The sequence below is a fragment of the Dermacentor andersoni genome, chromosome 9, assembly GCF_023375885.2.
Source record: "Dermacentor andersoni chromosome 9, qqDerAnde1_hic_scaffold, whole genome shotgun sequence".
Taxonomy (NCBI): Eukaryota; Metazoa; Arthropoda; class Arachnida; order Ixodida; family Ixodidae; genus Dermacentor; species Dermacentor andersoni.
In genome coordinates, this window is record NC_092822.1 from 4,397,838 (window position 1) to 4,412,063 (window position 14,226).

The following is a 14,226-nucleotide window of genomic DNA, read 5'->3' on the forward strand; positions in this document are numbered from 1 at the left end:
CACGTTCAATTTCACCAGCTGCAATGCCTAAATATTTAGAAACTAACTCAGTTACAAGCCCTTCCTTTTCCTGCCACGTCTGAGTCTTGCTCAATGACTGCTTTAAAGATAAGGTTGTTGTGACTCAATCTGTTACTGAGATCGTCTACCACCAAACTTGTGTTGCAATTGTCCTGATTTTATGCTTTCCAGTTTGTCTAGGTGTCAAGCATATGAATTACCTCGTGACGCCAGAGGTTCCTTCCATTTAGGAAAGAAGTTCAGTAACATTCGTTTGGACGTCTTTTACTTTCCCTAGGATGTCTTTCTGAAATTTTCCATTACAGGCTGCCGTATCCTTGAAAATGAGTTGATAATGACATTGGGCTGCGTGGAGATGAGCAAGTGGTACAATGCTTAAGCGTACTTAAGTCCCAGAGGAGTTTCTGCATGAATTTTTCAATTGTTTATGAAGGTTTCTTACCTATTCAAAGAAAAGTGTTTGCAACATACTGACATGGTACTAATTGGCTGCTGCTGGCTGTTGGCCTTGGTGTCTTCCTTTGCTGTTGAGCAGCATTTACTGAGTGCACAGTAATAATGAGCTGCACCAAATGGCTACACATTACTGCTGTACTACTCGAACTATTCCAAAAGGGCCAATTTTTCTGCTCCAACATGCACCATGACTACTTATTTCCTAGCCCAAATCGTTAACTGGCTAGGCCACCGCTGCATGCTGACACACCACCCACTGTGGGTGTGGGCTGTATTAGCCAAGTCTCAGTAAGACAAAAATAACTGTGGCACTGTTCTTTTTGAGCTTTGTTATTTAATGAAAAGGCTTTGAATTCAGGCCACCAGTGCCACAATAAAGTATTCCTATTCCAGCCGCACTACTTGTTAGAGCTGCATGCCACCTGCATTACTAGCTGGGCCAGTCACTTGAAATCGGTGGACTATAAGGTTAGAGTAGAATCAAACAGAAGACATTTTTTTGATATACTGGCTTTGGACGTCCCCAAATTTTTGGGATGGGCCTGCTATAAATTTTACGTATTCATAACATGGGAAGGTTATGACGACATGTAACCCAGGCAGGCAATGCTTTTGGAAACAAACTTTAAACTTTGCCACTCCGACAGTGGTGAATAGAGTGATCTGTTGTCATGTTGAGCAGTACTACTTGCATCTGACCGCTGGATGTATTGTGTCACTGTTCATTATTTATTACATGTGCTTATAACATGTTCTCCAAAAAGATGTTCCAATCATTGGTGCAATCTACTAATACCAGCTACTTTCGCAATGTCTCTGTAGGCATCTCTTTAAATCCTTTTATGTCTAACACGATACACGAGGACTCCCCTGCAATCACTGACACAGAAATAGTAGTGTAGTTCTAAAACAAATGTGCTTAACTCATATTGGTGACAACAAATAGTTTAACATTGGTGCTGTCATAGGTCTGGTTTGCGATTACAGCCGATGTCTTGTGGTTGATTATAGGAGTTCTTTAACAGCAAGGTCCAGCATTACTAGAGCTTTGTTTAAAGGGCAGCCACATGGACAGTGGTACGCTTGGACTCGGGTGTAAGTAGTTTAATATTGATGCATAGGCTTTGAGGTGATTAGGGTCAGGCTAGTGTATACATTTTTTATTCTGTTCTATTTTCTTTCGCATCACTCGCACTTCATTCAGTGTTACTGCATAGATGGTGTGTTGAATGATAGGAAGGAAATAGAATCATATGTATAATCTTGGCCAAGATGGCCTTGGAGTATGTTTAAGCCCAACTTTAGGCACACATGATTCCCAGCTTGGGTGAGCATACTGAGATAACTGTCCAGGTTGAGGTTCATTCCGATATGTTGTTAACGCTTCTTTGAGTAATCGTATAAACATGACTGAACAAAAATCTCTGTGGTTTTTAAAAACCCATCAAAGCCAGAGACTCAGACTGGTTGTCATGATACGGGCATTTCACGATACCTTGTGAAGCATAACTTCCAGACCGGTGACACACGAAGTAGAAATGCTTCTTTTTCAGGTGGCCGCAAGTCTCTGTACCTGTCCTTGCAATGAAGTGACTGCATGTGTCTTTCTCCACCTTTTCCTTCTATGACTTGAAAGCTGATCAGGATAATAAAATAAAGCAAATGTTACATGTATGCAGTGTGTCAAGGGGAATCAGTTTATTGTAAGCCCACGTTGGCTGTGCAGAATATGTTATGGGGTAATTTAGAAGAAGAAAGAAGATTAAGTACCCTGGACACTTGTATGTTCAGTCTGCACTTCAGGGTGCGTAATGCACAGAACTAGCGTTACAAAGTTGAATCGTAGACATGTTGTGGAACTCAGTAGTTATGAAGAAGAGGTTCAGTGACATCTTTTCTCTTTTCCTGATGAGGATCAAGCATTTGTTTTTCTCAGGGCAAAATTTTAGAGCGAAGCATAATGGAATTGAAGAAAAAGAAGATATAAAAAAGTGACAAGAATGATGTTGCTTCTTGTACATTTTTAAACTATGCTTTGTTTGAGTACATTTTGCAGCTTTCATACAGAGATCAAACTCCTGCAAAGACAGTATGTATAGAAACTGTAAGCTAATTTGCTTTATTAATTTGAGGTTGACACTGTGACATGGCATCTAATTATAGCAGCACAAAGTGACTGCCATCAAAAATTTTTTCGTGAGCAACGCCAAGAACTGCATGAAATGACAACTGAAAATGACAACTCTACATCATACAAATTTCCATTCTGAACGAGAAAGAAAATACAGAGAATCATACCTTATCCATAAGTTCAAGGCATTGCAACAAATAGGCATAAACATTTCAAAAGGAGCTTTATAATCTATCCGCTATGCTAAATTTCAAGCTATAGGCAACAACACTTAGTTTGGTTTCTTGGCGTATCCTTCCTTTTTTCTTTCCTCTTCTTTTTTTCAGCCGGCGTGTCAGACGCCGTTGACATGCCGGCTAACACGCGTGCGTTGGCACGTGGTTGACACCATGTTTTCCCCGTGTTTTAACTGAACAATTAGTAGATTTAAATTTTTTGCACATTGGGGATTCAGGAAATATAAAACTTCGACAGGAGCTATCATTAGAACTAGTGTACAGTACTTCTAGCACTTCTTTAATCAAACAATGCAAAATTTGCGCTTTGGTTGACTCAGCTTTTACTTATTGTGTTAAGATTGATATGAAGTGCTACTTTGTTTTTTCTGCTGTGTGTACATGTTTTTAGACGCAATCCTTTCCATTGTATGGAGTTCTCGCTCACACAAAGCCATGTACTCGATTGCAGATCGACCTTAGGCATAAGTGCAATCTCATACCTGTGCACTTGCCTCTATTCATTAGTGTGCAATACCGCGCAAGCCTGTGCATAACTATACGACGACTGTAAAGCATATGAAAGCTCCAGCACCAGTTTAAGGCACAAGATTAGACCAGATTTCTTGAACAGAAAAGCTGATTTAACACATTATTAATGTACAAGGAGGCTTGTCCATGCTACCTAACCTGACAACTATTGCTTCTAGACCCTAAAGAATGCAGTAAAAAAAAAAAAGTAGGTGCTTGCTGCAATGGGGAGAAACAAATTTTTCCTGTACCATACTATAGGTGCTTACCCATTTCCAAGTTTGCAAAGCGAGTGCTTTCCTGCATGGCATGGCCACCACTATGGCTAATATTCATGCTACCAAATCTGCATATATGTATCGCATGGTTTACCTTACAGAAGTTGGGAACTAGAAGCAGGGTTCATAGTTTGTATATTTGTTTTCTTTTTTTCATTAGTTAAAGTAAAAATAGCAAATCATTAACTTCATTCATGCTCCTCCAGTCACTTTTCTTTTATAGAATGTATTCTAGGGTTTTATGCGCTAAAACCACGATTTGATTATGAGGCATGCCATAGTGGCGCAGTCCGGATTAATTTTGACCATGAGGGGATCTTTAAAGGGACACTAAAGTGAAACAATAAATCAGTTTAGACTAATGAAGCATTGTTTGAGAACCCTGCAGGCAGTGATTTCAAAAAATAGTTTGATTATTAGATGAGAAAATGAAGGTTTAAGTATTAGTATTTGAATTTCGCGCCGAAACCCCAGCGCCGGTACGTTAGCGTGACGTCAGGGATTCCAAAGTATGTTTTCGCATTTGGGCCGCGTTGGCTGAATAAAGGTTCCTGAAACTTGCCATGTTTAATATTTGGTTCCTTTGGAACTCAATATAGTCAATCTGTACCGCTATATATAATTCGTAGGCCCTAGAAGATGCCATCAAAATCCACGACGTCACAGCCCCCAGGTGCGGGAACTCAAGTAGGCGTCGCCACCCGTATTTCGTTCTTGCGCTTTTTCTGGCTTACCAAACGTCTTATCATTGTAACAGTGGTGTTTTTGGTGTTGTAGAACAGTAATTTACTGATGCAGAAGAAATAATTTTTCACTTTAGTGTCCCTTTAATGTGCCACACAAGCGTTTCTTGCATTTCGCTCCCATCTAAATGCGGCCGCCGCGGCGGGTACGTTTTTTTAAAACTTAAATATGCGATTCCTAAAAAAGATCCATCAGCAATGATTCTGCGTTGCTTCGATTCAAAACAGCAATGATAAGCATGCAATTTAATGTATGATGGTATAAGTTGCAGCTAGTGCATGGTCAGATAAAATGTTAAGCATGAAAGCACCATAAATGAGCACATTTCAAGCAATAAGTGAACAAGTGAATCGTTCACTCTGCTAGCCCGTAATGCAAAAATAACAGGTGCAGCGGTAATCGCGCGTTGCTTTGAGAGAATAAGCAAGTGTCTTACCTGGCATTGTCAGAAAGTGATACCTCTCATATTCCGGCTCGAAGAAATGCACGCTGATATGGCGGTACTCCAGTTCTTTCAAAGTCAGGGCTACTTCACACTCGTCGCAGTTGTACTTCAGGTGAGTGATTTTGTGCACAAGTTTTATGTGCCTCTGCAGACTGCAATTGTTCGCTAACCGCCGGTCGCAGTACTGACATTCAAAGGAAGCAACTTTCGCCATTGCGAGACCGCGAAGAGAAGCATGGGGGTTTCCTAAAAACCGATTACGTAACTATGCTCAGTGCGTGCAAGCGGGCCTTTTATATCTGCGGGTGCTCTGACCATGGAGGAAAGAAAAAGCTGAGAGATGCTGACGTCACTCTTTGCGAAGCATGAGTGACGTCGGAAGGCGTGGCAGATATCCTCTCTTGTGCATATCTCTCTCCTCCGGCCCGCAACCACGCACGAACTGCGTAGGCTGCACGGGCGCGCCTGTAGCAATTCGAAAGCATCTACTATTCTGACAAAAGATGCCATCGCGATGTAACGTTGGCGAAGTCTGAGTATTCTGCCCTGGCATTGAAACAAGTTTAAAATAAACTCCTCACATTAGACCGTCATGTTGGACTCCGCAACTTTTGCGGGATTTTGTGAAAAGCAATATGGTTTATTGGTCCAGCCAACTGAAACTGTCCTGATGGCTTCTAGACCCACCATGTTGTATTAGTGGTTTTGGCGTTGCGCTGCGAAAGTGAGGTTGTGGGATCACATCTCGGTCGTGGAGGCCGCATTTCGACGGGGTTTGACGAAGTAAAAATGCAATGCCCTTGTACCGTACGTTGAATACATGTTAACGAATCCCGCGCGGTGAAAATTAATCCGCAGTTCACCGCTACGGTGTGCCTCATTATCAGTTTTCGGCTTTGTCACGTGAAGTGTCAAAATTTGAATGTTTGATTAACCGCAGGTACGGTGGCTGCCTAGTTCCTGCATCATTTTAGATTACCTTTATCGTTCATTTCTACCTTCGTTTCCTCTGTTTGGGCTCCCTGGGGCTAGACCATAGTGGTTATGGCTAGACGCGGCGATGAAAAAATCAACGAGTCTAGAAGTTCAGGACAACATTCATTTGGGCTAGATGGTGCATACTTGATTTAGGAAGGAACAGCGCCAACGAAGACGTTCACAAGTGGGGAGAACGACACAGGACAAGCACCATGTTAAAATTGGCTCCAAGGCGCTGTCAATACAGGTTAAGAAAATGTTAGTAAGCACCGGGGCTACGCAGGATCCAATACAAATCCCTTGTCTTTGTCGATAAAACTTGTTCTCGAAAGAGATTAACGTCACATCAAGGTAAAATTCTAGCATTTTCATAAAATTATATATTGACACGCCAGAGGAGTTTTGGAACTCTACTGCACCGTTACTTTCTATAGCATCTCTGACAGAATGAAATAAGGCATCGTGGGGCACAGAGTAAAACAAGTCTTCAACATCTACTGAAAACACAACCATTGGAAGTACATTCCTCAAGAAACCTAACAACATCTTTTGAACTCTTTGTGGCGTACGGATCTTGAACTTTAAGGGATGTAAGGTGCTTTTGAAGAAACTTGCTCCAGCCAAGTTCCATTTTCGCTGACCGCTGTTCTGAATGGCACGGACAGTTTGTGCGTTTTGGCCGTAAAGAACATGGAAAGGGCATTGCTTTTGCTGTTACCAATGTCATTGGCCAGCGTGCTCAGATCTAATTCTTTGCACATCGCAGCCGCCTTGCCTCTCACTCGCGTCGCACTAGCTTTCAGAGGGATGAAGTTCTTTGCAATTGCTTCGCCGGCTCTTTTTTGAAACTCTTCCTCGGTGAGCACCACAAACCCACCATCCTTGTCAGCTTGAAGAAGCCGGAGTCTATTCTTCCTGAAATACGACACGATTTTTCCCATAGAATCTTTGCTAGTCAACGTGTTAGTGCTGGTCGTAGATCTTATAAGCGTATCCGCACCATCCAGAAGGCATCTTTCACGGTTTTCTTCCAACGCCTTTCCTGCTATGCGCCTATTAAGCGCCAGGAACTCATGTGCTTCTATCCGTGGCTCGTGGCTGAATTTCGGACCTTTGTTCAACACATGCCTGACATCGTTGGGAAGATCAACGTCTCCGATGACCGTCACCAGCCTTTCCGGGGCCTTCTTGTCCTTCTTCAAAGACGACTGTAAACACTGGTTCAGTGTCTGAGCCCATCAAAATATATATGTACATATATATATTATAGAGAGAGAGAGAGAGAGAGAAAGAACAGCGCATTAGTAACTCCCAGTTATGGATATCCATACATTTGTTCCCGCGCGCAGGCATCATGTAATGAATGATTGTAGACCAAAAAATATTTCGTGTTTCTTTCCGGATAAATACATGAACATTAATAATGCCTTGGTTTTCATACTTATTAAGAAGTAAAGGAACATTACAGGTTAGCGATTGCATTAGATAAATTGTTAGCGTTTTTGGCACGAGCCATCTATCCTGGCTGTAGTCCCGACAGTGATTTTACAAGTGAAGAGACTTTGTTAGAGGAAAAAAATATGAATAGAGTAAAGGAAAGCCATACAGATCTGGCAGTTTGAAATCGCGTTAAATTTGGTGAAACATGGTGATGTTGTGTGGAGGTATGGAACGTTAGCAATAATTCCGACGTGCACGTTTCTGAAGAAAAAGCTTGTGTTAGTGTTCATAGTGGTGCCCCACACATGCATGCAGTAGTTAATATGAGACGCAAATAGTGCCTGGTAAATTTGTAATTTCAACTGTTCTGGAAAGAAATAATATTTTTAAGGCCGTTGTGGCTGGACCATCCCAATGAAGTGGAAAGGAGTGCGTTCGCTTTAGGAATGACATCACAAGCCTCCAGACCAGAGACAAACAGGCTGGTATCATCCACATATAGAATGGTTGTTGCCTCACTTTCTGCAAGGGTTCATCGAGCAATAAGGTTCCGAAAGAGCTCCAGCCGCACGGGAAGGTGCGAGGTGAAATCCGGCAACACTCATGCAGGCGGCTGTTCCCCCACTCTCCATTCCCCCCAGCCGCACTTTGCTTCGCTGCACCGCTCATTCTTGGCTCAGCAGCCGTCCGATATGGAGGTTCCCATTGTTGATCGCGCCAAGTACGAGATTTGTTCCGCAATTCACTTTTTGCACGCCAAGGGGACTCCCCCGTGGATATTCATCATCAGTTGACAGAGGTGTATGGCGACAAGTGCATGTCCGTTCAACACGTCCGAAAGTGGTTTAGGGAGTTTAGTGCCGGTTGAAAGAAAGTCCACGATGAAGAACGGAGTGGAAGACCGTCAGTTTCGAAGGTGGTTATCAAGATGGCCCAACGCAAAGTGCTTCGGAAGAGGAGGATCAACATCTGTGAACTTATTTCTCAGATTCCTGGAAGTTCTTACGGTACAGTGGAAAGAGCTTTGACTAAAGTATTGGGGTATCAGAAGTGTTGTGCTCAATGGATACCGCGGCTATTGACATCAGACTACAAGGAGAAACGCCTTGACTGTGCTCGCCAGTTTTATGGGAGACAAAAAGTGGGTGTTTCATTTCACTCCGATATGAAATAAAAATCCCAAGAGTGGCATCACCCACAGTCACCAGTCGCAAAGAAGTTCAAACTCCTTCTGCTGGCAAAGTCATGGCCACTGTTTTTTGGGATCATAAGGGAGTACTGCTGATCGATTTAATGGAACGTGGGACAACAATCAACTCTGAGAGTTATTGTGCAACACTATGAAAACTCAGGCAAGCTATTCAGAACTGCCGGCGAGGACAACTGGCAGCCAGTGTAACACTGCTTCACGACAACGCCCGACCTGACGTCTCCTGTCAAACCCAGGAACTTTTGACAAACTTTGGGTCGACTGTCATGCCCCACCTACCGTACAGTCCGGACCTTGCACCTAGTGATTATCACTTGTTCCCCAAGCTAAAGGAACATTTGAGTAGCCAATGCTTCCGGAGCGATGAGGTCGAAGAGGTGAAATGCTTCCTCAATGGGTCGGCGGCAGACTTCTACGACACTGGGATACAGAAATTGGAGCACTGTATACAAAAATGCATAGAAAAAGATGGCGATTATGTAAGTTTCATCTTTCCAATAATGTAAATTTCTATGAGAATAAACAATGTTCTCTACTTCTAAAATTGATGGGAACCTTATTTCTGGATCAACCCTCGTATGTCTATCATGTCATTAACGTAAATGTCGAAGGGGACCTAAAATGCTGCCCTGTGGGACACCTAACAATATTGCCGTCCAAGGAAATACTATTTCCAATGACAACGCATTGCCTGCAATCAAGCAGATACGAACACAACAAAATATGTCATTCCATGTACACCGTTGGCAGTCAACTCTGTTAATAGTATCTTGTGTTGCAGACTGTCAAAAGCCTTGCTGTAGTCAATAAATATCCGGACTACTAGGTTTCATTTTTCTAGCTTCTTGATTAACACCTGCTGAACAAGCAGTGCAGTTTCGGTAGAGCAGGTCATCAAAGCTGTTTCTCCATCGCCAGGGTTTGTGTCATGCTCTCCAACCATGATTCCTCGCTCCTTTGTGCCCTCCAGAGGGGCACGGTCATGGCCCCCCAAACAAGGGGCTTAAATCACCACAGCAATGAAATTGCAATTTTTCGCTTTTAATATGCTTCAGTGCAATACACTGCATAAGCTTCCCTGCTTAACTCAACTGTAATGTGGCAGAAGTGACTTTAGGAACACTTTCTAGATATGCCAAACAATATGTGCATTCTGGTCAGAACTACACCTGACTTAACATTCCGACATGTCGGCATATGGATGGCCCTTGTGCAGTTTAAGAGCACGAATACACATGCTGGTTGTGGCTTGAGGAAATGTGATTTCTTAAACAAGTTTCAACGCCAATGCCCTAGACTGAGCTTCACCGCAATGCAGTTGTGTTATGCACTGGAGCTTCTGTAATGTATTGTGGTCCATCACTGCAGCAACGTCAGAACCAGCTTTGAATGGGTGTCATGTGAGTTATTAGATGTCTCGGTGCTCATACTGTGACAGATGACGGCACATGTGCGCATGTATAGTCGGGAACATGTGCAAGGCTGGGTTGCAGTCTCGTATATGGAGCTTGCAAGATGGGCGAAGCAAGGGCCCAAATCACTACAACCCTGCCGGAAATAGCTCTAAATCCCTGCCTGTACACTCCTTAAGGGTTTCGGTGCTTTTACCATAACCGGAGATTGCACATATAATACTATATTTTCAAAACTGAGCTCATTGGAACATCTTCCTGTTCATGCTATGCACACAAAAATGAGGAATAAGGGAAAAATTATGCAGATCCCACACCCTGTGGGAATTGATGTAAGTGAACCTTTCCATGCTGGATGCTCTGATTGACGATAATTAGCAGTGTTGATGGCTAAAGCTTAATTTCTTCAACGTTTAGGCTAACACGAGATTGGCGAATTGATGTTAAACGTTACCTTGTGGGCACCACTGCTGTTTGTCTGCGTAATAGGCAGAACACACAGGGAGAGATGTTTGCATGAGGCATTGTTGTGGGCCATATCTTATAACCCGAGAGGGTTGAGTGTTGTCATTTCCTCATATGGCACATCGCATTATGGCAGAAGTATTAAACTTGAATTGGATTATGGGGCTGTACGTGCCAAAACGACACTCAGATTATGAAGCACGGCATAGTGGCAGACTCCAGATTAATTTTGACACCGTGATGTTCTTTAATGTGTCCCAAAATCTAATTGCACATGGGTTTTCTATTTCGCCCCCGTCGAAATGTGGCTCCCGCGATTGGGATCAAATCCATGACCTCTCGCAATGCCATAGCAGCAGAGCTAATGCAGCGGGCACAGAAGTGTTGATTTGACGGTCAACCACTTCTGTAGTGTTTCCTGGACACTGCAGTGTGCTTTAATTAATGCGGCTCTGCTTCTGCACGCCCTGTGTGAATTGCCCGCTTGACATATTTTCATAGTGTTTATTTTTTCAGAAATAGCAGCAACGTATTGTATTGTGCCTTGAACATAAGCACACCGCAACCGCTGTTGTATGTTAGTGGAGTTTCCTTGCCTTCTCATGTCACTTCCCCCATCTTATATGGGAACTGCCTCTTCTCCTCCCTCTTCTTCTCTCTACAGTTCTATCTGTGTCCCCTCTCGCCTCGCACATAAGCGCTGCAGTTTCTTCAGTGCTTCTGAGGGGAGTCACGGATAATTGCAGCTGTCAGGTGGCTAATGTGACAACGGCCAGGGAGCTCCAGAGGGCATTGTGCACATTCGATGCGGTGGGGTGAAAACAAGCTTCTCCCATCTCCTTTCCTCTCTTACTTGTGCCTGTCATGTATATACACACTCTGAACACCCCCCCTCCCCCCCGACGTGGTGTGTGTGACATCAGCAGCAGTCCACAGCAGCAGCTGGAGTGGGAAAGTCAAAGGAAGAGACAAAGAAAGCTTCACTTTAAAACAAGATGCGTAAAGGTTTCTATGCTTACCCAATGAGGAAACCCGTCCCGTCACGTAAGATGATTGCTTTCAAGATAAGGCCCGCATGAGCGAGCGAATTGTAAGATCGGGCCTGCGCAGCCGTGCCATAAGCAGCGGCCGCTGATGTACAGTTGATAATGGTTTGCATCGAGTGGAGGCAGCATCTTTGACCACATCTACGTATGACGTCTACCTAACGTGACACTGTTCAATTACGTCACGTAGAACAGCATGCATTGGCCAATGCTCATCTTCCATGAAGCAGCAACATCATCCAAATGCACCATGATATAAAAGGAGTGAACAGTGCTACTACTGGCCTCTGCTTCATACTCATGCTGGTCTCAGTTTAACATTTTGGTGTTGCAAATGCGCTTCTCCATTTCATGATTTTTTCGTGGCGTTTCTCGCAATTATATGAAATGCAGCAGCATATGACGACAAAACAGTAGGTGATCAGTCGCAAATGCTTATGCATCATTTAGATAACTCCCACAGGATACTCTGCATGTAATTTTATCTTTTTCCACTTTCAGTATGCTTCAGCGCTATGGTATGCTTGACTGCGTAACCTTGCTATGTCCAGTGTTTGTGACCCCTTCCCACTGTTGGTATACTTCATCACAATGCTAAGTGCATGGTTGAATGCGTAACACCACTGTATTGGGATGAAGCTAACTTATGGGTCTGACATTACAGTTTTAATTTAGCGTACGCAACTATAGCGTATGCTATACGCTAAAGTATATATAGCGTATGCTAAGCAGCACACATTTCTTTAGGTTGAGTTGGCCTGTGAGATGTTCAGATCTTAGAGGCCATGTGCCGTCATTGCGGCTATCTCCCGACTGTAGCTATAGGTGGTGCTAACATGTCGGATGTTTCTTTCGTTAGGTTTCAACTCACTCGAAACGAGAAGCGATTTCGAAAACACCACAAGGTTATCCATAATACTCTGTCGTCGAAGCAGCCTGAGACTAAGCGAAAGCCATTTACACAGTCAGTTGCAAAGAATGAAGTCCATTTTACAAAAGCAACGCCAAATTCAATTCGAAGCTGGCAGCCGGGGCCGCCGCCATGTTTCACGCAAATTCCGCAAACCACGCAAAGACACTAATGCTAAATCTGAGAAATAGTGCGCGTACGCTATACGCAATGGGTCGTTTAGCGTTCTGCGCATGCGCAGTGATGACCCACTATTTTATAGCGTACGCTAAACTAAAACTGTCTATTATGCAGCACATTTTAGATGCTTGCTGGTTTTAAAGTCCGAAAGGTGAGATACAACAGCGTCGCACACTATCACGTGAGGAAAACGAACCGCTGCATGCAGCAAGTAGCGTCAGCATAAGCACTAGATTACAGTTGAACAGCTCTACAATGAAGACCACAATTAATTTGCCTGTAAAACAAAGAAACTTATGCGTCCCTGGCGGCTGATTTACGTTTATAAAACGAATGCCGCACCAGTGCCACCACTGCCCCGCGAAGATGTCACCAGGGTAAGCTGTGCGCTAGCGCTAACAGCAGTGTATTTGAAGAGCGTGCTGATATTACTAGTTCTGTTGCCCTGCTCCAGGATTCACTCACCTCGTATGCTACTTGTTGTGATGGATCAACGGCTGACGAATGCATGGATAGGCCGCGAATGTCAACGAAGGCGACCAAAAATTTTGCAGCAAGGGAGGCTTAGGGGCACTAGAAAATCGGGGGCTTTGCTTTGCATGGTTCCTGCATTTGGTTGGAGAGCAAGCTGGGAACCTCAATGGAGCATAGGGTGGCTACAGTAGAACGTGCTGTCAGGGATATTTTGCAGAGAAAAATTAGCGGTCTATTTCATTAAGTCTCTCTTGAATTCTTGTTAAAGATTTTCTTTTGTTGAAAGTGCTTAGCTATGTGAGCAGTGAGCTGCGCAACCTTTAAAACAAAGTGACCTGCATAGCGAAGGATTTTGAAGGTGCGAGCACTTTGTTAAAAAGGCGTTTGACTACATAGATACATTCAGAGCAGCGCTTTCTACCCTTTAGCCCATGCAGAATTTGTAGGTCCTATTTGCGCCACCAGGATCTGCCGATGTACTGCAGTGAAGCCTTTAATATGTGTCCCAATGTCCAATGCTACGGAGTTCAATATATCCATTTAATGTCTGAGCAAGTTTGATGTATGAAGTTTCATATACATGTAATTCTCTTGGTGATTCACCACCTGTTATTTAAGCAGTAATTCTATTTATAATTGTTTCATATAACAAGGTTTAATTGTAATGAATTATTGCTATACGTCATTCTTTCCATTACTATAACTAATACTCTCAAGCTTGGAATCTCCCAGCTTCCTCATACAGTTGGCCAATGTGACAGTGCACCTGACACAACAAGCCATGTCGTACACTCACTCTGTGCATATTCACAGCCCATGCAAGCTTGTGCTGAAAGCTTGTTGCTGCTTGCAGAGGTAAAAGTTTCACTTGACTGTTGTAATGATCTCGCTGACTATGTGATGGAATAAACAGTTACTCCACAATAAAACATAGTATGAGGCCATTTTGTAAACATGAGCTTGAAGTAAAACTGTGCCATGCATCGTCGAAAAAGGAAAACAACATTACAGGGATGAGCATACTTATCGTGGGCTTGTCTCTATAGCTTTTATGTCTTGCTTTGTCCACATTATGCTGCACAGTTTTAGTTGAAGCGGTTATTGGCTGGCAGACGTCTTCCCATCATGTTACTACGAGTTTTGATGAAAGCAGTCTTGGCCAGCCTCTCTACCCCTGGTTCTCTGGCTTAGGTGCTGGTGCCTCCAGTAGTTCAGATTTGAATGGGTGCAAATTAATTTTCCCTCTCAGTGAAATCATATCAACTTTCCCAGGTTACCGGGCTTCTACAA

The 14,226-nt window shown here is 43.4% G+C and overlaps 1 protein-coding gene across 5 annotated transcripts in view; it reads left to right on the forward strand.

Moving 5' to 3' along the window:
* LOC140213278 (uncharacterized) overlaps window positions 1-14,226 on the forward strand; it is a 55,360-nt gene extending 41,134 nt beyond the window's left edge. For 4 of the 5 annotated variants that reach the window (XM_072284409.1, XM_072284422.1, XM_072284419.1 and 1 more), the window contains one exon: window positions 10,991-14,226. In XM_072284409.1, the coding sequence (XP_072140510.1) occupies window positions 10,991-11,145 (155 nt within the window). In that variant the 3' untranslated portion in view covers window positions 11,146-14,226. The remainder of the gene's footprint in view (window positions 1-10,990) is intronic. The other variant, XM_072284408.1, reaches the window with a different exon arrangement.